Genomic DNA, 25738 nt, shown 5'->3' on the forward strand with positions numbered 1-25738 from the left:
CTATTTTCTTACATTCTATCCCTCCACATCTATTCACCTTACTTATGGCATGATTCTATAGACCAGAATATATTTAATATCTTTAATCATTCTTCTCATCCTTCCCAATACCCTGTGCAATTCTATTCTGTTTCTTTAGGAGTGATGCAGGATGGAATGGCATTTATAAGAAACTATTTTATCCTCGTGGGCTTGAAAAAAATTTGCTACTTGCTATGCAATTTGCATATTGTATTTCAAACAAATTTTTGAACTGCCTTCTCAAATTTCTACATTTTGCCTGTAATTTAAAATTGTTCATACTGTCCTAGGTTAGTTCAGCTTCATATTTTTTAAAGGTACAGGAACACTTTACTTTTTCCTTGGCTGTGCCACTATGTTGTAGTAGTCAAAAAAATATATTTATATGATAGAAGGCCAAATTCTAGGATATTATATATGAGTCTGATGACATATCTGACAGGCAAGAAAAATGAATCTGCATGACCAGTTCTACATCATTCTCAAGAAATGATCTCCAGAGCAGCTATAATCACAACACACCACAGTTTTCTTACAGCTCCTTTTCCCTTCCTGTCTGAGGACAGACTTTCTCAAGATGTTTGGTAATATGTTATCTTGCCAGGTATTTTCTAACACGCAGAGCCCTCTGCAGCCCTACAGAACATGCTGTCAGTGTGAATGGGTTTATGCTTAAAAGTAGTTGAACTGTTGTCATTTCTGTTTCTACTCATGGAGGCATTGTTCTCATCCTGTACCTTTATACTCTTGCTACAAATTTCTTTCATTTTTTTTGTTTCCGATAGGGAAGAGTAGAGATGTTTATTAAAGCATGATGAGTATTGTGACAAGAAGAAATTTTCCTGTGCTGGTCACAAAAATTGAGATACTAATTAAACAGATAATGGGTATTCAGTTTAAGGTAATATGGCTGCTCAAAACATTTAAATTAGAGGGGCAGTGTGATAATATTGTCCTAATGTGGTGATAATATTTATGAATAAAAGACAAAATCAAAGATGAGTGTATCAGAAATAGTATTAGAGTTAAGAAACTACGTCAGGCCTTCCCCAAAAAACCTAAATCAGATTTCTGCAAAAGCCATGTTAAGGAATGTGTTTCTCAGACTAGAATATGATGAAAGTGTTATGCTGACATGCAGAATTACCCTTCTCATGACACTACCCCACTGCACACAATTACATGTGACTATAACATACAGATAGTTGGTATTTCCTGTTGTTTTTCTGTAGGAATTGCCTCTGTGCATGAACTTATGCAAATTTAACAAATAACGTTTTTTGGAATTTACATGTGCAACAATCTTATTAAAAATGAATGTAAGACAGATTACTTATGTCCTCCAATATGCCTAAAGCATGTTTTCGGTATTTATTCCTGTATCATTCCGAACTATTTTGCAGTATCTACTTTTAATATTCATGGGGTTTTCTTATAAATAATTGATTATTAAATATATTTTGGGGCTCAAACATCTAATTTATTTTGCAGCTCAGATTTTCTCAAGTGGTAAAATTCACATCAATTCCTAAACTTTTAAATGTGTAGGGAGTTGATTCAACCTGTAATTTATCTGACAGAAGAGAGTCCATGAGGTATCAGATATGTTAATGTGTTAGTCAAACAAAAGAAACAAGAGTAGAATATTGTGGTGTTTTGACCTTGGCCACTCTGTCTCTCCACTTCTCAGGGAGACAGGAGAAGGAAATAAGATGGATAAAAAAACTTATAGGTCAAGATAAGGCAATTTACTAAAGCAAAAGTGTAAGGTCACATGCACAAGAGAAAAAAGCCAAATATTTTGTTTTCTACTTTCCTTCATCAGTCAATGTCCAGACACTTCCTGGGAAGAAGGACTTCAGCATATGTAGCTGTTGTAAATAATGAGTACACCTTCTTCTTCCTCTTTCCTTTTAGCCTTTATTGCTGAGCCCATGTCATGTTGTATGGAATATGCCTTTGGTCAGTTTGGGTCAGCTGTCCTGACTAGGCCCCCTCCCAAGACCTCTCCCACCCCCAGCCTGCTGGGAGGTGGTGGTGCAGAATGTTGGAGAGACAGCACTGATGCTGTGCCAGCACCGCTCAGCAGTAGCCAAAATTTTGCTGTGTTATCAACTCCTTTCTAGCTACCAATATGAAGCACAGCACTGTGAGGGGATGCTGTGGGGAAAAATGACTCCATTTCAGCTAAATCAAACCCAAATATATATGCCTCAACCAAAGTACTTTTAATTTATGAGTATTCTATTTTTAAATGTTATGCTAAAATGGCAGAGCTAATATTATTGAAAAAAAAAGCTCAAAATAGCAGATTTTTTTAATGTGTGTATGGTGAATACAAGATAATAACACTATGAGGTTTACTTTTATTCAAATTATAGGTATTAGCTGTGGTACTGAAAAATGGATGTGCCTTTTGTTTTGAGGAACAAGGTGAAGCTGCCTCAGTATCTCAGTTTTATGTTTTCATGTGTCTTTAGACACATGAATCTTGTAAAATTTGAATCTTGTAAAGTGTAGCTTCCAACCTAGAGATTAAGTTCTGTAATCAGCAGCTAAGATATACTGGAGAGGAATTGGTGAGTAATTCATTGGGGGCAGAAAGAGCCAATAAAATCTGCCAAGCTGAGCTGTGCCAATTTCCCGCAAAACCCCGTGGTACAGCCAGCTTCCCAGACTGCAAAAGGGAAATACACAGTCTGCCTTCCCCTGAACTGCTTCAGAGCTATTCCTCTCATTGGTCCCTGTGGTACATCAGCTATGAACAGCTTAGATTGGAAGGGACTTGTCGAATGACTCTTAGCCATAGGAAGTAAATCTTGGCAATAGCAAGACTTGAAGCTATAGTTCAGTGTTTAAAAATATTTGATCACTTCTGTCCTAGCACAAAAGAGGAACTGAGCTGTTTACATGTTAGAAGGACATAATAGTTTTGATCTTACTTGAATTTTCTGCTCTAGGAATATGCTGCTTTTGTCTCAGTACCACAGAGGAACATTCCATATCTCCTTTCACCCTTAGCATGACTATTTGCACTGCTTTGTATTAGAGAGGTACATTTTTTTTTTCCACTTAAACATTATTTCTCCTTTTTGAAAATTGTTTTCATTAACAAAATTCTGAATTTCAGTAAATGAATACAACAGAGTATGTGGAGACAAAAATTCCTACAGCAGCCATGCTGATATCTTTTCACTTCTAAAAGCAGTCAGACAAAAAGTCAGACGCAATTAGGTGATAAAAATGTGGTTAACTTGATAAAGAATCCTTTATGGTGCACAACACACTGGAATACATGCTGAAAATATGCTGGAAATGCACATGGTAACATAAAGCAGACACAATTTTATTTTTCACAAATTAGCATAACTGACAAGAATTCCCAGTTAGAGATGGGGTAATTCCTTGCTGGTTCGACCCTTTTTTGAAACCCCTCCTTTAGATACTAACTGAACTTTGTTAATGAGAAAGTGTTTTGAGAAGCCATTTTAACCTTGGTTCCCAGAGAATTTAACCTTGGTCCCCAGAGGATTCAAGTCTCTAGGAATGTGTTCTGTCTTTCTGTCTAACAGAGTAGGTGAAATGCTAGCTACGAATCTATGTAGTTATACAATAGGCTACAGAGCTAGAAACATATAAAGAATATATAAAACAAAAAGGCAAAAATCCGTTTGGCATCACTGCATTGATATGTTTCTTGTGTACATGTGATGATGTGTTAAAGGAAATACTCTGACCTTTAAGCTGTTGATTTTTAATATTTACTCACCAAAGAAATGTTTTTAATTACAAAGCAACATCATACTTTTCCTCAGTTATGAGAGAAGGGCATGAGGAAACATCTGCAAAAGGCATGTTTCCCCCGTGGTGAATAATTAAGTTCAGGTCCCTTCTAAAGATTTGGCTGCAAGGAATGAGACAGCTAAAAGCAGCTTTTCGCTGTTACTGATAATTTTTACATGCTTTGGAAATAATTTCTTTTTTTGTTTTTTTTTTCAAACTTAGTAAATAAGCTATTTCCTTTTCTCTTCTTCACTTTTTGTCCCTGATGTCATTACATGAAAAACTAGATAGCCAAAGAGCAAAGCAGCTGAAATAAAGAGGCAGGAAAAGTAATTTTTATGGGTTTTTTTACCCTTTCCTCTCCCCTCCACAGTTTCCTGCTCCTGTTTCTTTTTCTTTTTGCAGATCATTCTTACCATTTCTTCTTTGGAGCACTGCCACAGGTTTCTCAGCTGATCACAGTCAGTGTCTGTGCTATATGAGTGTGTCTTTCTTCCTGTTTTATGACAGTTCTTTTATCCCAAAAGAAACTAACATTTTTCGCTTCTCTGAAATGTTGACTTTCCTCTATGTTTTCGTTTCATTCCTTCCCTGACTCAATTTTTTAAAAATTCTTGCCATGTATTTCTTGACTTAGTGAACAATATCTCAGCACTTGACAGTGTTCAGGGGATCACATTGATCTCAGGTTCTTCAAAAGGTAATTTTGAATCTTATTCTTAGTTGATAATCTTCCACCCAAGATTCCAAACCTTCATATACTGGAGTAAGTAAACAGAGTCCATTCAGTGAGTTCATAAGAAGATACTTAGAGGGCACCTCTCTGAAAATGATACCTGTGGTAGCTTAGCTCAAAGAGCACCCATATAAAGGAGTCAATAACAGCCTTTAGGAATAACCCAGCTGCCCAGCTGAAACTTCTCTGGAAGAATTGTACTATTGCACTTCTCAAGTAATGAGATCACCAGACTTTAGTCTTGTCTGGACTGTATCTCTGTAACATCCAGGTTTTGTTTGCAAACCCCAAATCTGAATGACTACTATATAATTGGTTTCATGAGTGATTTGACTGATGGTTATTTCCATAACTCCCTAAAATGCTGAGGAAAAGCAAGCAACAAAAGACATTTGTATTCTTAACATTTGTGCTGCTAGTGTTTAGATATGGCATGTTTACAAAGCCACTCCAGATGTACTTTCTACACTCCCGTGTCCCATTCCAAATGACCTATACATTGCAACTTCTTGTTTTTCATGTTTAGTTTATTGTAGCCATTTCTAAACCATACTTTATCCAGAGGCAACAATTTTCCAGTGTTGAAAAGAATCACTGTGTCTTGCTGTGAGAAGTCTGACAGTATCTCTGTTATTTCTCCAGGGCACTTGTACTTTTTGACTTTGTAATTTTTGTAATTTTTGAAGACAGCCTTTTAATTCTCAAGGTTTTCTCATAGATGTTACCATTTTTAATAAACATTTCAAATAAGCTAATACTGGATCAGTAAAAAAACCCCCTTTTTCCTTCTTAAAATAGTCCTGTAGCATAAGGAATGATACTACAGGATAAAGCAGGTTGTGGAACTGTGCCATGTCAGTTACTCTTCACTGATGTGCACTTTTATTCATGTCAGACAGGAAACGCTGTGGAGAAAATTATGGTTATTTATCTGATGATATTTTTATGCCCAGGTTTTTTCTTTCACAATTTGCTGGTTTACTTGTATTTTGTGTGAACTTAAGAGTCAGAGCACCTTTTGACAGCATTTTCCCAAGTTACTCTTGTCTTAGTTTGAAGAATAGAGGAAGTCAAAGTAGCAGTGTGTAGCAGTGGAATAGAGGAAGTCAAAGTAGTAGTGTGTTTCATTTAAGAGAATGAGAGAAGAAGCTACTATCATTAAACACATGCAATGCTATATTCTTAGACAGAAGTTTGGATGAAATTTCTGGGTGTAATTTTACTGCAGGTGTTTCTACCTCAAGAGGCAATCCCTGGATTATTGTCTAAAGGATTCTTACTGCTTTATATACCATTGTCCTACAGGCTTTCCCTCTCTTAGGATCTTCTATGAAAGATGGTATTGTTTTTTAGGGATAGTCTGCTGCAGCCAGTGCTGTCAAATGATAGCAGAAAGGGATACGTGCCAGAGAAAAATTATTTGCATACAATCTTTTGCCCATTCCAGATCTTGTTCCCCTGATTGAGGCCAATTCTTACTTGCATATTACATCCCTCCTTTTCACTGGCTGACATTTTTGTCTCTGACTGAAGAAATTTTTCAGGTTCAACTGAATCTAAATTTCACCTCCAAGTTTGCAAAAGGTCTTCTGAGGGAAATGATCCAGTTTATAATGTTTTTTTCTGGTATTTATGTGTGGATTTCCCCCTGTAATTTACTTTTTCCGCTGATCACTTTTCCCTCTGTTGTTTTGTTTTTCACCTTTCTTACAACCTTTACTTTATTTAAGTGCTTGGGCACTGTGACAGATGATTTCAGGAATGCATTTCTGTCAAGATATATTTGTGAATCTTACACAAAAAATATTGTTAATATGAACATATATTATGAAACTGTGGACAAATGTATCAGTAAACAGATTTGAAAAATAAGTCCTATATGAGAGGCAAAATATTAAAAAATTAGTGACAAACAAAACTTCCTAATCAAACCAGTGTTTAGGATATAATATTTACTGTATTTTATGTATTGCGCTCCTTTCAGAATGCAGAGATCATAAATACCAGGTGAAATTTACAGTTCAGACTTTTAATAACGGGGGAAGTAGTTGCTAAGAATGTCTTACTTGGATGACTTGGAGCATTCTGTATTCAAAATGAACACTTTACATAAAACTTGCTTACTTTCAAATGATCTGGTATGTCTAGATGTTTCAATATGTTGTCATGTTCATGTAACAAGCTTCATTTCTAAAGCTGGTTCATTTTTTTAAGATCTCAGATAGAACACAGTTTCCAAATTAAAGGTTTAGCAGTGCTTTTACCTCACATGTGTGAATAATTGCACAAACCTGTGTGAATTCCTTGACTGAAACCACTTTAGGCTCTAACATATTTCTTTCTGGATAGATGCTTTACTGTAATTAATAAATTACAGTAAAGCATTAATTAATTAATGTTTCCTAAATCAAGGCTATTAAAAGTGGTCCTGTTTCTGTGCATATTATAGAGAACTTTTTTCCCCTTCTATGTAGAATATGGTTTTAACATGTTTTCTTTTAGAAACTGACCCTGAAGCATGCATTTCATGAAGAAGAAGCACTTAGTTTCATTGCTGTTCTTAGTGTTCTTTTTGTGTCCTTTTTAGCACAATGCCCAGCAAATGAAATTCGTACAGAATCATCAGGAGTGATCCTCAGTCCAGGTTATCCAGGCACCTACCCCAACTCTCAAACATGTTCTTGGACTATTAAGGTTGAGCCAGGGTATAACATCTCCATTTTTGTGGAAATGTTTCAAAGTGAAAAGCAATTTGATGAGCTGGAGGTATTTGATGGTAAGAAAGATTTAAATTCTGTCTTATATACAAGAGCAAATACTTGGTGGAGTGGGTCTTGATTTGCAATTGTTGGGATCATAATGCAGTGATGTATCTGAAAATAAAACAGTAATTCAGAATTCCTATTACTATTTGCCTTAAATCTAAATCTATTTGCCAATGAATGTTTTTATAGATGTATTCAAGACAGAGAAGATTTTAAATTTTCTTAGGCATTGTTACAGAGGAGCATTAACAACTGCAGCTTCCCTGGAAAAGTCACATAGTTTCCAGGAAAATTTATGGAGGTGTCTGAAAGAGATGTTTACAAGCTGGTCCATAATGGTTCATTTCTGGTGAAGAAGTATTTTGGAGTTATAATTACATTTGTCCAAATAATAAAAAGATATGAGTCTTAACACTGAAATTTGAGTTCAAATACCCTATCTGCTTTCTCCATAGCATTGCAAAATAGTGTTGTTCACTGTTTGAATATCCCACTGTTGATGTGTTCATCTGTTTAAGGACAAAGAGCAGAAAAATGTGCTGTCACTTCTCAAAGGGGGCCCTACTTAATTCTTATTTTCTGCTTCATTCTAAACTTAATATGACTTATTATGTTCTCATGGATTGACAAGGATAAATAGTCTCTGATTGTTCTTAAATACATTTTTATTCATTCAGAGACCATTATTGTATCTTCCTTCATTAACCTAGAATATATGATAAGTATGATAGAAATGATTAATATTCACTATGGGAGTTTCAGAGCATGAAAAAATATTAAAAGGTCATATCTTTTAAGGTATCTTGTTTTAAGTATTCTTCTGAAGGATTAGATTTTAATGTCTACAATTACTAATTTTTTTTTCACTTTTTGGTTGAAACATCTTTAAAAAATCCACACTATTTTTGATGCTTTTAAAAATGCCATATCAGAGCATATTTTTTTCTTCATAACATGTATGCTGGTCCATGTCAGGTTAGTGATGAAAACAGCCTGCAAAAAATCTCTTAAGACTGGCTTTTCTTCCATTCCATTTTGTATCAAAGACATATGGAATGTTACTGGAACTTTTCTAGTAGTCTGATCACTTTGTTTTCTTTTGATAAATTCAGTTGAAACAGCATAATTTTTCTGATGTATATTTTTGTTTTCTTTCCTCTGAATTTAAATGTAATGAAAACAGATTATCAATAATAGATCTGAGAGAAGAACTAATGTTGTTCCTACATTTTTAAGCACTTTAATTTCATGGCATGAAATAATATTCTTACAAATTCATCTCTACTGCAGCTCTGCAGAAGTAATTTTTTCTACCACCTACCAGCAACCTTAAGTGAAAAAGATAATGGCATATTTATAAACTCTCAACTACAGTGCCATGTGGAGATTTCTGAGCTAGCCATCAACAAGTTGATATTCAGATATGGCCCATTGCAGCACCTTGCAGAGATACTTGTTTGTATCCCTGTGGCCACATTAGCAATATGCTTTGCTAATTAGTTAGACATCTCAGCATGAGTTTTTGGGGGCAGAAGACAATGCAGATGTGGCTATACTGTTTCCAGTGATGGCTATAACTCAGACTCAAGTGTTGCTGCATTTTGCAGCAAACAAATACATGTCATATTTTGGGGCCTTGTGTGGTCCAAAACAGTGTATTTCATCTAGGTTAGTAGAACTGCACTGATCTATCTCTAACAGGTAAAGATACATCATCAAACTTTATGCAGAAACTGTCTAAAGATTTGCAAGACAAATGTTTAGGGAATTAGTGTTGCTAAGGTACTCATCTCTGATTGCTTTATGGAAAGCAAAGCACAGCAAGAACTACACCTACCTGACTGCACCGTACATTGTGCTGCTTCAGCCGCTGTGTGATGATCAGGGTAGGCAGCCAGTCAGTAAAGTCAGCCTGGTCAAGTGAGAGCAACAAGCCCTTTAGCCATTCCCACTAACCTGTCATACCCTTGGAAAACCCTCTCTGGATTCTAAACTAGAGAAGCCATAAATGTTAAATGAACATAATTATTAAAGTGTTTTGAACTTGAAAATATGGCATTCAGGTATTTACACTGAATAGCATTCATTTAGTACAGAATTTTTTTTTCCTCTCTGAAAAAAACTGAAATTAATCTATCACGGAAAATAGAAGGAAATGCCAACTTTTATCTAATATTCAAGAGAACGTCATATGACAGATCACCACACCAGAAGTTGAGTTTGTTGTGTGTTTCTCTATATAGACAAACTCTGAAAAAATAATTAAATAAATGTCAGATTCAAGAACAACTGAGTCATGCTGCTGACCTTCCTGAACACCATCTGAAGAGCTGACTGCTAGGTATGGTACAGAAACTGAAACTCAACTCCAGGAAAAACAAAGCAAAACTAAAATACATTGAATCAATCTTCTGATTTCCTAATGATTAAAAAATGTGCTACAGCATATAGTGCTGCAAAATAATTTAATGATAACTAATAAGGATTCTTACCTTGTTGTAGGTAGTAGGTCTTTATTTTTAGAAGTCCATTTTTCAATCCCTTGAGAATTTTAAAAGAACTTATACATTCCAAACTGGTACAAGGGTATTAAACAGATTTACAAAATCCAAAGTGAAGCACAGAGTAACTGAGTCAAATTTCATGTTCTAAATAATTTTTTCAAGCAAAAATAGGAATTGACCTTAGCATTCCTTATCATTTATCGTACACTGCAATCATCAAACACTAACTCTGCAATATGACAAACAAACAAGTTGTGAAGCATTTTTATGAGGGTGTGCTGAGCAACCCATGCCTAAAGCAATGCTTATTTGTTCTTATGTTTTAGATGCATTTATTATTTAGAATTTTTTTAGTAATTCTAACTGAGTTGCAGTATTGGGGTGACTGAAATGCAGTTCCTAAGAACTGGGAAGTAATTTTAATGTTTATGTTTTTGTGACTTCCATAGCCTCCCTTTTGTATCTGAAATGTCCCAGTCAGAAATTATACTTTTTTTTTTTTTTTTTTTTATTGAACAGGATGGGGCTGAAAACAGTTTTCAATTGTATTGTATTCAATTTTTAGGTGTCATTTGATTCAGTTTTACTTTTCTATTTTCATGTAACATAAGAAGACCTGATCAGCAAAAACATGTCTGTACAGCAAATAATGAATGAAGAAGTTCTTTATTTGTAATAGCAACTCTGACCAAGATTTTGTTGGTTAACATAGTTTTCTTAAACTTGAAAAGCATGGAGCAAAGGACATGGTGAGCATGTAGGACTGCTTCAGCTGGAGAAGCATATTTTCCTCCATACCTTCATATGGAGGGGAAAAAAAGCCATTTCATGTTTTAGAAAGCTTCCAGTTGGAGATTGGATTGATACATGGATATTTTTTTGTTCTCTTCTATATAGATAGTCCTGAAATCATTATCTGTGCCTCTAGGGTTTTATTCTGGTGAAGAGACTGGTGTAGGGCCAGGATACAGTTTTTCAGCATCTTGTATTTACCATAAATGAACACTACACTAATATGGAACTAGAATAAACATAATAATTAACAGAACTGAGTCCTAGTGAAGCAAATTCATAACATTATGTTTATTCTAAATGCAACTGTGGTCTTACACATGACAGAGCTTTTTGTTTTTTTTGCTACTGTGTTTATTATTAATATGGTAGTGTTTAAACTATTACAAGCTGTACAATATCAAAGAAGTATACATTTGCTGCCACTCACTAGTTAGAAAAGAACTTAAATAAATAATAGATTCAAAAGGGCAAGGAGCAGACAAAGACCCTCATTCATTGTATTTGTTTCAAATAGAAATTAATACCCTTTTTTGTTTTTAAACCACTACTTTTTTCAGTGTTTATGGAGAAATCACTAATTGCTTTATAATTCCATTTGTTTGTAACTAGATAAAAAAATCTAGGTACAAACAAATGGAAATATAAAGCAAGTGCATGCTCTCTAGTGAAAACCTAAAACCAGATGGACAGTTTAAATTGAGATCTGTTAGTTATTTCTCTGATAAGGAAGTGTCTGGCTATTTCCTACTCTACCGTGTTCACATTCACAGCTTAGTTACAATATTGAAAGAATTACTTAAATTCATAGTACTTTAAAACTTCAGTAGTTTCTTTATTCATCTCTGAAGGTTCTTCTGGGCAAAGCCCTTTACTGATAGCTTTGAGTGGAAATCACACTGGGCAACTGAACTTCACAAGCAAAATGAATCAGCTCTATCTCCGCTGGTCAACTGATCATGCAACCAGCAAGAAAGGATTCAAGATCCGTTACTCAGGTAACTCTTCATGCTTTCTCTTAAATTATATTTTGTGGATATACTGTTGTCCACTTGTAATATCATGTCTGTTTCTCTGAAGATAATTTTTGGTAATGTTCATTTTAAGGATGTGAAATCATTCTGTTTTAAGTTAAGCACAGAACTTGGTCTCTCCATTTTTTTCCAGTGTGCTAGAGATCTCCAGATTAATACTTCTCTAATTAATACTCCCCTCTGCACCTGTTCTCTTGTCTAATCAGATCCAGAGAGAGGCCTTTGAAATGTAGTGGTAGGGATAAGACTTTCACAGAAGTACTCAGAAGTGAGAATTTTTGATCCTCATTAGCTGTGTAGTACTTTAGCTGCAATTCAGTACACAATTATTAGGTTTGCAATTTCCTAAAGTTGCAGTTCACAGCTCTCATTATTATAGTTTTCTTCATGTACAAATAAATGAAAAACTAGGGGGGAAAATAAATCTCTCATTTTGTCAACAGGCTGCATATGAATCTGGTAACATGAAAATTTGTAAGTAATATATCTAAATAGTGCCAAAATGATTTCCCACATTAATAATAAACATCAAGAAGAAACATATTACAGTACTGGATTATGTGTTATGTGTAGACATATTGACCCTTACTCAGTTTGCAGCCTGTTTATGATGTTTCCACACATACATCTACAGACACATTGCTACTAAAAGGCTTGGCAAAAGGATCATTTACATGATGTGAATAGTATGTGTGAGAGAGAAAGGTGATAATTGCTATCATTAACATTAGCTTCTACTGCGTTTGGACTTGATTAGCAGTGGAAAGGTTCTGTGAGTTAATTTTGGTGGCTAAAAATTGTCAATAAATTTAAATAGAGAAAGGAATACCAATAATGTTTTAGCAGAACATTTCATGAAGTACCAGGTTTCTCCCATTTAGTCATGGTAAATGTATTTAGGGTGACAGTTTTTGGGTAGCTCACTCCTTTTCTGTACCGTCCATGCTCTGTCCAATTTCTGGAAAGTTTCTCTTGTTACTGAAACATAAGAGCAGGGCCCTGCTCAGAGCATAATTATGTTTGTTTCGGGGATTTAAGAACTAAGCAGAAACTGTTAGAAGTCAGGAAAGAAATCAGTAAAAGTATCATCTTCACCTGCACCTTTGGATAATTACTACAGACAAACTGAAGCTGAGGAATTGGGAAAATATTTTTTTTCCAAGCATACTGGAGAATAATATAGGTTTTTATAATAAAAAAGCAATTGCAGGATTTAATAGATAGATTGAGAATGTGCAAGAGGGAACAAGAGAATCTGTCACATGTAGCCCTCAAATGTGTGGCAGTAAAAAGAGTGAGCATTCATTCATTAGTTCAAAGTGAGGAAGCAATATCAGGGTTACATTAGTAGAATTCATTTGAAGATGTTGGTTTTGTAAGTATCAAATTATTAAGCAGGCTGATTTTTGAGGAATGGCAAAATATTTTGTACCTTTGCATGTACACAAAACATGCTTTGCAGTACTGAAGAAGTAGTCTGTAATTGCTAGGCTCAATTCATCATTTATTATGGCACTAGCTATGACTAAAAATAAAATTGGGGGACTGGAGAGAGATCTGCAATCCTTATGGCTATGTTTTAGGAACAAAAAACAGTTTAGCTTTTTCCGCTTCACTAACAGTCAGTGCCTGCATTTTTCTCTAAACTTCTGTCCATTTTACATGAGATTCAATGGAAATAATCAGCATGAAAGAAGAGTAACAGTGAGCGGCAGCATAAACAATTGGATTTGAATCCTAATGAGGGAGAGCAACATCATGAAAGTAGGAAAAATACAAGATCCCAAAAAGGCTATTGATACTGTGGCAGCTGTGTCTGAGCCAGCAGGCTTCCTCATGATGAAGATCCTATTGAAATGAATTACTGCCCTCCCATAACCTTCCCTTCTTCTCCAGCTATGCCTGTGCACAAAATTTCGTAAATTGTCACTTTGTAACAGCTAGATTTCACTTGTACTTACAAATTTTATTCACTGTTAAAAACTGCTAGAAGCTTTTATGGAAATGCTTAATATTTTCTTTAGCATGCAACCTTAATTGTGTAAGCTGTTTGCTTAATATTATGTTTACTATCGTGGTATAAGGCTTTTTGCTAAATCTCAGTGGAAAAAAGCTGTGGTGTTACAGCAGACAGGTATTCTTTTAAGGGCTTTGACATATTATACAGGCACTAGCTTAGATTTTTAGTCTAAATTATACACTTCCTAACTGCACTAATGCCTAGATATTAAACAATCTCTTTCTAATCTATGAAGTATCTGCATAGCAACTCTCAATAATTTATAACCCAGCATACACATTCCTATCCAAGCAAGCTGGGGGAAAAGCATAACTAAGAAGAAGTAGAAGAATGAAAGTGCACTGCAGTACCTCCCTATCTGCTGGAGGCACAAGGACTTGGGAACCAGATGGGAACTTCATTTGCTACTTTTCAAATTGACATTGCCACTATAACAGTTACTGGCTTTTGTTTAACTCTTCTTATTAATTCAAAAGTAAATAAGTCCAGTGGTTAATTACTATTTTGTATTTTCCTGCCAATAGCACTATTTTTTCTTATTCCTCAGGTTAAAGTGGCCAGGTTTTTGTAGCAGGGGGCGCTGCAAGTATGACCTCTGTGAGAAGCTGCTAGAAGCTTCTTCCATGTCCAAAATAACCAGGTTCAGCTGGTTGCAAGATGGACCTGCAGTTGGCCATTCATAGTCGTAGTGTCTCTGCAATAACACACTTAAAAAAAAATATATATATATACTCAGCAGCAACTACAAAGAGTTAGAATACATGAGTGACAACTCTGCAGAAACCATAGTTGGTGAAGATGGAGGGGGAGGAGGCGCTCCAGGCATCAAAGCTGAGTTTCCCTGAAGCCTATTGCTCTCTAACCCTAGCATACCACTAAGACCCTCCCAGCTGCTTGCTCATTCCCCCTGCAGCAAGACACAAGATGGAGCAGAGAATCAGAACAATAAATATGAGAAAACTTGTGGGATGAGATAAACAGGTAAAGTTTAATAGCTAAAACAAAAATTACACATTTGCAATCAAATCAAAGTAAGGAATTCATTCATCACTTCCCAGTGACAGGGGTTCAGCTATCTCCAGGAGATCAGGGCTCTGCCAGTCTTCATGGTGATTTGAGCATAACTTACAACACTGGTCCTTTCTTCTTCTCACAGCTTATATTGTTGAGCATGGCACCATATCTTATGGGCTATCTCTTTAGTCAGTTGGGGTCAGCTGTCCCATCTTCGTCCCCTCCTAAATCCGTATGCATCACCAGCCTCCTTGCTGGTGGGATGGTGTGAGAAGCAGAAAAGGCCTTGACTCAGTGTAAGCTTTGCTCAGCAGTGACATCCCTGTATTATCAACACTGTTTTCATCAGAAATCCATAACACAGCCTCATCTTAGAATCTTTAAAGAAAATGAATACTGCCATAGACAAACCAGCATACCTGGGAAAAGAGGAGGGGAAGGAGAGGGCAGGCAGAGCAGAGGCTTTACACAATTTGGTTTGATATCTCATTATCTTACTCTGATCTGATTGGTAAAAAATTAAATTAATTATTTCCCCATGTCAAGTGTGTTTTGCCTATGACAGTAACAGCTGAATAATCTCTCCCTGTCCCTGTCTCAGCCCACAAACCTTTTGTTATATTTTCTCTCCCCTGTGCAGCTTAGAAGGGGAGCAGTTCTGCAGCTTTGGTGTGCACCTTGCGTCCAGCCAGGGTCAACCCAGTACACTTTTATTATGTTCTTTTAACCTGTTACGTAATTGCAAGAAGCTTCATTCTTAGTCATTCTTTTTATTTTTAAGCTTTGGACATTTTTAACAACTGTTCCTACTCCCTCTCTATTTCATTTTAAAATAAAAGAATATTGATTAGTTTGTCTACATTTTCCAGTAGATGGTTAGAAGTGACAAGGGAACTATGTGAAGAAGTTCATCAGACTCTGTATAATTGTTTCTTCTCCAATTTGTAAACTTTTAGGTGGTGATTTGTACAGTAGGAAGGTCACAGCAAATGTTTACACACTACTGTGAATCACAAAAAATATTCAGGATGATTTATAAAGGTTGAAACTCCAGTAAGAATAGCTGTCATAGAAATAGCAGGTTATTTAGTCAGGTATTTAGTTTGCAGACATTCACAACTATATCACTAAAGAGGGAATAGGCCTTTGTTAGATTTAAAATAAAATGCAAAAGAAAAAGAATGACAGCCTGGTACCTTTTTGTTGCTTGGTTGAGTATTGTTCTCCATTTTGATCCTGTACATTTTAAAATGAAAGTTAACATATGGAATGGATGGTCCATTAATTGGGGAAATGGTTTAGTAATCAGAAAAGATATATTTAGTTTTCTTATGTGTCCTTATCTACTTACTTTAGGCTGTGTCCAATTTCTTATCTATAAAGTGAGTATGACAGTAGCCCTCTACTACAGTGGATATATAAAAAATAGCAGCACAAAGAGATAAGATTCCCTAGCAATATGACGAAGAGAATTAAGTATCCAAAAGGGAAAGCTATAAGGAAGGAGTTTACTGAGGTGTGGCTTTTTATTTCTCAACATAAAATCTAGCATGTACGGTAAACAAATGACTGTGGTATCTGAAGGAATTGTTTTCATTTATTTATGATTTCAAACATAGGGCTGTTTCTGTGAATACTTACAAATATCTACTCCATATTAGTTTTTTTGACTACTGATCAAGGATTCTGCTGGGAAATCAAGTCCTTTGCTAAGATTAATTCTCTGATAAAATTTTGTGGATTCCCTGTAGAGAATGAGTTCTACAAAATCATCTGGGAAGGTTGGACATGGAATTTAAAAGAATTTTAATTTTTAATTGGGAGTCATTTAATTGAACTTCCCTGAGACAGTGTCTCAAACAGTAAAAAAATCCCTCAGCATAAATATTTAAATGTTCCAGCTACTAAGAGAATACACTTTGTTATAGGAAGAGTGTGGTCCTGCAAATGCAAGATCAGTGTTTATTATAGGTGTCGCTGTCCACACATCCATTGACTAGTGATATGTGATTTAGCTGGCAGCTATTACCCTTGGTATTCAGTGGCAAATTACAAAAGTTCTGGTGTTAAGTGAGCTGAAAATGTTCAGTGTATTGTCCTACAAAATACACTATTATCTAAGAGGTCCTAAAAGAATGTGGTCGATATGTCATTTGGAAAAGTAAGTTAAATCTATAACTATAAAGTTGCTTCGGTCACTGGAACAGTCATAGAAGTTTATCACCTTTTGTGGTAAAACATTGTCATTCCTAGATGAGAGCACTCCTGTGTGATTACACCTATTTCAGCTAAGCCTCATGAGATTCCAGGACAGATTCCCCAACAAAATGGCTGGGAGAAAAACAGCATTTTATCACAGTGGTTCTTGACACAAGGCTGCAGTATTTTATGAGTGCACTGTATGGATTTCTGCTTAAGCTTGAAATCTTCACTCAGCTTACAGTATCTGTAGTTTTTAGTCTGACATTCTTCAAACATTTGCTTACACTTCAGGTCTTCAGACATTTATTTATTTATTGCTTTGTGTGTGGTTCTTTTGTTAATATGTCCATTCCTGATCCTAGAAGTTATGTGTGCTTCATCCTGGGCTCTGAATAGAGTTCAGTTTAACGAACTGATTAAAAATTATTAAGATATAGACTAAGGGAATTGTCTGTAGATGTATCACTATTCCTTTACTGTATCAACAAGTGTACTTTTCAGAGTTGTAAAACAAAAATCCATCTTCAGAATTTTTAGATAGTTTGCTTAAAATGCTTTTCTTCTTCTAATGCTATCTGTAGCTTAAACATAATACATTGCTTTGTGTTTCAGCCTTTTCTATACATATCATGCTGTCTTGGTAGCACAAAGTAATATAGTTTTAGTAGGACTTTTACATGGATGTGGATTACAAGCACCGATTACCTGTAACCTTTTTGATGGCTACAGACTTGCTACCAACCTACTGCTACTACTTTAAAATGTCATTAATAAGAATTTCTGTAAGAGTGGAAGATGGATCTGATCTAGGTTGGATAAATGTTTTAAACATTAGTTATCCAAACATACAGGGTTTACATAACAAAATGCATGTTATGTGTGTCGGAAACACTCTTAACAGTCATGAAAGTGTAAAGTTTGGTACTCTGGAAGCACAGCCCTTTTCTGATAGGTAGGAACTTATCTGTGCTGCTATCTAGTGAACTTTTCATTCCACTTCAAGGAATACACCTCACTTCATGTAGGCTCATTCATCATACCTTTTTTTGTCCCAAATTTTATACCCATCGTGGCCAAAATGGCTCTGCCAAAACTCTAGCTGTGCTCCTCAGCCCTTCTTTATCTCCACCCCTTCTCCACTCCGCCCTACAAATCACAGTCTGCTTTTAGTGGTAGAAAGCATAAGGTTTTTCTTTATCCAACTTTTATCTATCTTTCTTTCCCATCTAGCTTAACATATTAATTTCTCTTCCTCTTTACAAAGACACGCTAATTTGTTAACCTCCTCCTTTCTGTCTTCTGTCTCTGATCGTTTCTTTCTTTGTGTCTCACTAGTCAGTTTCATTTGATTTTATAATTTTTTCTTTCACTGAATCATATTTTATTCTGAACACAATCTCAGTCTCTGAATCATCAATACTTTTGGTACCACTACTAATAGCTAACTAAGTGCTTCTCTTTCTCTCATTTTCTTTCTCCTGGTCTCCAGTCCCTCCCTTCCTGTTTCTCATCTCTTTGCATGATCTGTCATGGCTTCTCTTCCCCATGGCTCTTAAATCAGCATCTTTTTCTCAAATATTTTTTCACTCCTTTCTCCAGTTATAACCTCCCTACCCTGTCAAACAGATCTCTTAATTTTATATTCACATTGAAAGTCTTTACTTTCACAATGGCAGATGAGCACAAAGCTTTACCAAGGCATCTCGGTTTCCAGACCTCTTCCTTTTTTCCTACAGGTCCATGAAGCTGCTGCCACTCACTCACCTTGGGTTGTCAGGGAAAGTAAGCATTAGTAATGGTAAGCTAAAGAGATGGTTGAAAGCAGAAAATACACAGGAGTCATCAGGGTATCTGGAAAGGAGGATACAATTTTCTATAGACTATCTTCAACAATAAACTTTAGAAATTAAGTATTTTTAAAGGGATGTTGAAGTAAATTCTGAGTGATATTGGTATTCTGTCTTCCTTCTTGTTTTCTTCTACAAATTTCTTAATTAAAAAGATTTTTATTGCTTGACTCTTCTCTGAACACCACTTGATTTACTAGAGAGCTTAAACCATGCTATTGGGCTCAACACATTATTAATTACTACAACGTAAGCAAAAATTATGACTGATAGATTTCCCCTTTGGTTCCAGAGGAAATTTTCAGTATTTTGACATCATTCTGTGTAATTCAGCAGCCTGAATATCCCATATTTCATGCCATTTTAAAGCTTTTCTCTCTGGATGGTCATATATATTTATTGTTGTAATCAGCCACAGCTAAAGCATGGCAATAAATACCCTGACAATCAGAACATGAAGTTTAACCTGTTATGCTAAAAATCTATTACGCGTTAAAAACCCTCTTCTTTTATATCTAGCCAAGAATTTACTTTTAGAATAACAATGTTAGCAGTTTAATGAAAGAATTACTAGTCCAGATTAAATGGGTTTAGGAGAAGATAGAAAAATGAGACATAAAAAGTACTATACAGAAAAACAGTATGGTTAGAAATTTTATACAGTATTACTGGGCCACAGAGAAATATTTTATGTCTAAAATTGCAGTACTGATGTAATACATTTGGAGTTTTTTCTGAATTGCATATTTTATTTATGACTCACCATCTTTTCTTAAGATCTAGGATATTTAAAATTAAATAGCACTTGAGATGTTATTGGAGCTGATTTTAGAGGTCTAAATCTGCTTGTTTTGCAATAACAGTCTTATTCTTCAATATGTTGGAAGGAAAATTAAAGCTATGTTTATTGTGATTCTTTAAATGCCAAGTCCCTCTTTTAAAGAGTAATTTGACAATTAATGTAATTTAGGCAGACAAGTGAGTGTCGCCATGCTTATAAAGGACACAGAACATGGCCCCAAACAATTCTTTACTGAACCATCTTGGCTTATTGATTTTCATTCTAGTTTTATTTTTTTTCCTTTATGATTTAGTAAGGGTTTTTTTCAGGTAATCCCCAAGTGAAAGAATGTACAGAAATAACATTTTGAGTAGAAATAAAGTTGCTTAAATGAGAAATATATAATATAATTTCAACAGATAATATTTTTTGGTATCTTGAATGTTGGACTTAGCTTTACTGTTTATGTTGGGTGTTATTGCTTAGAAATATTGACTTTGATATACTTCATCTAAATCTAGACATTTAAAGGAAATGTTTCAGTTAGGAATATAATCAACTCTGTGATCTCTGTCAATGAACAAAAACATTATTTTTTAGGTGATTATTTGATACAGTAGGTGCACCATCGGCTGACAAAATATACATTAAAGATAAAAATTTAAAAATAGAGCTAGATATTGAAAGATGTATACCCAAACCTGTAATTATGCCCTTGTGAAAATAAAACAACTTCTACTGGATAATTGTCTGCAGAAGTTAAAATTAATATCACAGTGTATCTAAGACACATTTCAGTATTATGGAGGAAGTATTCCAACAGTAGCTGCAGTCTCAGTCTTATTGGTATTGACATGTAGTTCTCAGTGGAGCTCAACAGTGTCTTCTCTGTGAAGAATGTTCACAAGCTTATTTCAGTGGTGGATGTGCAGTCAGGTTTATTTTCAGAAAGCCATGGTCCTGCCATGCTTCTTCTGAAAAGATAATCTCAGTAAGCTTCCAATACACAGTGACTTGTACATCAGTAGGGAGTCCAGATAATTTTTTCATAATGCTTTTATCCAGTGATAAATGCTTGCATTCTACAAACATTTACAACTCTGTATATAGTATGTCAAACTATACTGTACTTCTGCTTGATCTGGGTCCAGTTGAGGTATCCATATTCCATCCTTACAGACAGATACTGCAACCTTTTTTTAAAAAGTGGTCTTATTACTCACTTTTTGACACAAAAAAAATGGAACTTCTTTTGCTTATTCAGCATATATCAAAAATTTCCATTTATATGTCACAGGTCATCAAGGACCATGCTGGTCATGAAAACCACTCTTCAAAAAATATCAGTAGAGTAGTGATAAAAGTTAAGCAAAGTTTACTTTCATTTCAAAACTCAAACAGGTCTTACTTCATATGTAGTGTAAATTCAACATTTAAGAAGTTGCAGTCGGTTATGTTACATGCTTTTTGTAAAAATTAATATACTTGCCTATATCTATGAGAGAACAAGTTCAAAAAATTAACTGCATTTTAATCTGAAAAAAAGCATCTGAAGAATCAGTGTACTGTTATTTGTCTTATAAATTTTTAACATATTTGACAAAATGGTTAAACTTTGACATACATGTCTAAGTGCACTGAAATTTGTAATAAAGCTGTTTATAATTGGTTTTGAATATTGTGTAGCTCAAAGAATAATTTTGTATTTATAAAGTTAACAGATTTGAAGTAGAATGTTTATTAAGAGTGAACTTACTGAATATTCTATATGCTTCATGATTGTAGCTTCTCTATATGCAGTAGTACAGAATGGTTTTGATATTAAATTTTGTTTTTGAACTTCATGATGTTTCTTAAGGTAGTCTAAATCTTCAGTGAGGATTCCAAAAGTACTGTAAAGGTTCCAGTATTGATTTTAGTGGCATTCAAAGTTTTTAAATATCATAAATAATCTTAATTTTGTACATTAAGTGCATTTGATTTTAGTAATGTCCATTTTTTGGTTTTTAGCTCCTTATTGCAGTTTAAACCCTAATTTGAGGAATGGTGGGATTATAAATAAAACGGGTGGTCCTGCAGGAAGCAAAGTTCGCTATTATTGCAAACCTGGGTACAGAATGATTGGTCACAATAACGCAACGTGCAGGCGCTACCAAAACGGAATGTACCAGTGGGATTCTCCTGTGCCAATCTGCCACGGTAAGATAATGCTTTCTTCTATGATTTCATTGTAAGGCTGTTTGGCAAAACAAAGATGCAGCATTGTCAATACTGCTGTATGCCAAGTGAGACACTGACATTGTGACCTGATCCAAACACACACTGACTTGTATATTTCATGTGTGCAGTGTTGAAGTATTAAGAACTATTCATGTAGTCAAATACAGACCAAGTGAAAAATATGTCTTCAGTACTTTTTTCTTTAATAATGTACATACCTAGAAACAGACCACAGGTCATGATATTGTATCACAAATATTTTAAACAATTCAGTACTTATAAGGGATTTGCTTTATTATTTTAGAGATCAGGTTTATAACCAGTACTTTAAAGACATAATTTTTAACTTATTTTCTCTTTTTATTTATTTGGTGTTTTTTGTTTGTTTTCATTTTTGGGTTTTTTGTTTGTTTGTTTGTTTTTTGTTTGTTTTTTGGTTTTGCTATCCTGAAGCTGAACCAGGGTCTACTTTAGCTTGCTGCTCTTGTTAATAGTTGCTACTGTTTGTCAAACGTATATGTCCCGTCCCTGGAAGGCCAAGCTGGATGAGCCTTTGAGCAGCCTGGTCTAGTGAATGGTGTCCCTGCCCATGATTGGGGTTTGGAACCAGATGGTCTTTAATGTCCTTTCCTACCCAAACTATTCTATGATCACATGATAATATCAGGGACCTGGGGAAAAGAAAAAAAAAGGCTGCAAATTCTACCCATATCATATAGGGCCTATTCTAACATGGGTCTGCTTCTAGTCTACTTTGTATATGGAATGAAATTATAGTAGCATTCATATTTAAGAGCATGATTGATTAAAACTTGCATTTACTTATTCTTAACTATGTAAGACATTAACATTAGGTTTTATGTCTTCTTCAAGGAACTATTTTGCTTGATGTTCCATCTCATTGAAGGTTCAGATGTTTCTAAAAAGACCATAAGTTGGAAGTATGAAAGTTTTATTTTGTGATTTACCAAAAAAAAAAAAAAAAAAAGCCAGCTGAGATTTCGCATGATGCTTACTCTTCTGTTGAGGGTGCACTATTTGTAAGAAAAGTAAAAAGTGCAGAAATTTTGCTACAGTTGAAGAACTGGATGAGCATTTTCCTGCGAGAAGGGCCATATGGCTATACCCCTACTAGTTCAGGGAGAAACTCAAACTGTCAGTGTGCCACAGGCAGGACCTACCTGTGTATCTGTGCTTCCAGAATCCAGGATGTCTTCTAATCTCATATGCCATTGTGTTATTTAGTATAATTCTACATATATGCCATATATGATTTGATATGACATGTGATTCTGTTTGATCTTCCTGAAGGTCACTAAGTCATGAGAGAATCTTTGTGTGATCTGCACGTGAGGTAAATTTAGGGGCAAATGCTACTTTTGGACTTGAATTGCATTTTAGGTGCTGTTTCTGGTGCTGGCATCAAAAATTCAGACACTTTGCACTGAAGAACCTGAAATAATGAATAGGCCTACAGCTTGAGATCAGCAAAATGGAGGATAAAATTCTGTTCCAGATTAAAACAAAATTTTAAAATTTGTGTGTGGGATAAAGTTTTGATTCCTTTGCTTAAATACGGAAGTCTAGTGTAATTTTCAGTGTCCTGAGTTGTTTTACCTCTCCTCCATCCATTAGTAGAGAAAGGTGTTACAGGCACAAGGCAGGATGTCTTGGAGGCCAAACAATCTCAGGTAGCTCTAGACAATGCAAAAAAAAACCCCAAGCCCCATCTGCCTAAACTGTTGTATTTGATCTGGTCAATACTGTTGCTGAAACTTTGGGAGCTATTTTGCTGGCTATCTGGCAGTTATCTTTTTTCAAAAGGTAAAGAAATGTTTTCATCTTAATCTGGACCTCAGTTACTTTAAGCATGTGAGAACAGACAGTATTCTGTGTGTAGTTATTAGACTGGGGGAGTTGGGGCCATAAATTTAAGGAGGCCCTGTATTTTACTTTTCTCCAGAATTTAAAATCTTGTGATTCCTCAGCTGTCACAAATTCTATGCAAATGTATACCTTAGCTTTTTACTGCTTATCTAGCCAGACAATATTCGCTTTCTATTGCTACTTCCACTATTGTTCAGTCAAATAGCAGAGTTCTGTAAAATGAAAATATGACCTAGCACATACAAATTCTTATATAGTTAATTTTTTTTCATAGTTTCTCTCTTTTGTTAGAACAGTCTGATGTTAAGGGTTTTCTTTTACATTTTTAGTTTTTATATTTTATGTTCACAATTTTCTGTTCACAATAGCACAGAAAGTGTTTCAAATTTGCCATTCTAACCTTGAAAATTATGGCCAAACATAATGAGGTTTGTGAATGGAGAAAAAAGTCCTTTAAACAATTTAGAGAAAAAGTCCCCACTTTTAAGGACAAAATGGAATATTTCACAGAAAGGAGGAGGGAAAATGTACAAATGTGCCAGACTTGATATAACATCCCAGGACTTGATAGTGGATAACCAAGGGTCAAAGAGCCTCAGAAAATAATAGATTCTGAACAGAACTTAAGAGGACTCAAGAAAATTGTAAAATATTTCAGACATTGTGTCTGCCCTTTTTTTTATCACTATGTACATGAAGGAGTTTTGAAATTTTAGCAATCTAGCATGTTCACAAATACCTTTTTTCTTTAATTATAAGCTGTATTTTTAATTTCATCAGTATATATGGCTGTGGGTATGTAGATCTCTGTAAACAATGGGAGAAAGGCGTATTTGCAAGATAGGTTGTCAATCTTTACTATAAATTTCTTATAAATGTAAGATTCCTCATTTTAATATATAACTTCACAACTCTGGCACTATTATTTCAACTTGTATGTCTGAATGAAGCATATGTTTTTCAAAAAAACTCTGAAATGGAGAGCATATTTCAAAATTTGTTTAGTACCTGTTATCAAAATGCATTCTCTTTGAAAATAAATTAAAATTACAAATTTGGTCCTGCTCATGGATTTCATTATATGATCTTTCTAAATCAAAAACCCTTTGATTAGCTCAGAAATTTCTGTAAAACCAGTCCTGAAGGGTTGCATTTGTAATTAATAACTTGATGTTGCCAGAATTAATTTTTGAAATCAAGTTGGATCATATTATCAAAAATGGTAATTATTTTTTGCAGATCTATTAAAACAAAATCTAATTTGAAAATGAAAACATCCAATATGAGTTAATCTCATGTGGTCAGAAGATATTTTTCAATTTGTCTTCTCAAATGCATATGTTGTAATAATGTCCTGAATGCTGTATAAAAAACTTGACTCCTATCTAGGAAATTATAACTTTTTGTTATTGCTTTTATTTTATTTGTGAAGTGAAAATAGAAACATAAGTCATGTTTCAATGTTCATGTTTCATGTTCATTCAAAAGAGATATGGAGAGAAAATAACAATTCTTATATAATTACAGTAAGTGGCTGCTGAGAAGAAATAGTAAGGCCCCAGTAATGATACTGGCAACAACATTTGTCTATCACTGATTAGCTCATGTACAGATTGTGATAGTGATAATAACTAGATTTTTTTTTTTTTTTTCCAAAAAACACTAATCTTCAGCACTAAAACAGATTTCAGGAAAGCTCTGTGATTTCTTCTTTTGAAATTTATTTATTTATTTTTCTTTTAAAATATTGAAATATTGAATTGCTTCTTACCATTGACTGCATGTAAGGAAAAAAATACTTTCATTTGTAAAACTTCACTTTTTATTGGCTAATATTTAAAAATGAAAGCTTTCAATGTATTTTCTACACAGCAGTAAAGTGATTCTGTACACATGTACACATTTTGGTTTATATGAAGTCACGAAATAGATTCATTGTAATAATTTGATAGGTAGTCTGCTCCAAGTTTTCATTTTGCAGAAAAAAACATCCTTTCAGAGAAGATAATACGACTTTCCTTTCAGAAAAGCTGTGGGGAAAACAAAATTTTTACCAGCTTGAGTAACTTATTAAAGGACGTAGAGTTAATATCTGTAGATGAATAGCTACTCTAAAATAAATATAGCATTAA

General features: G+C 34.6%; 1 protein-coding gene across 1 annotated transcript in view; it reads left to right on the top strand.

Moving 5' to 3' along the window:
• The window catches only part of CSMD1 (CUB and Sushi multiple domains 1), a 1067000-nt gene that overhangs the window by 967242 nt on the left and 74020 nt on the right, over positions 1–25738 (top strand). Inside the window, exons 47-49 of the mRNA XM_059842787.1 lie at positions 7128–7316; positions 11453–11599; positions 21510–21698. Of these exons, the coding sequence (XP_059698770.1) occupies positions 7128–7316; positions 11453–11599; positions 21510–21698 (525 nt within the window). The remainder of the gene's footprint in view (positions 1–7127; positions 7317–11452; positions 11600–21509; positions 21699–25738) is intronic.

This window comes from Haemorhous mexicanus, chromosome 3 (assembly GCF_027477595.1).
Source record: "Haemorhous mexicanus isolate bHaeMex1 chromosome 3, bHaeMex1.pri, whole genome shotgun sequence".
Classification (NCBI taxonomy): domain Eukaryota; kingdom Metazoa; phylum Chordata; class Aves; order Passeriformes; family Fringillidae; genus Haemorhous; species Haemorhous mexicanus.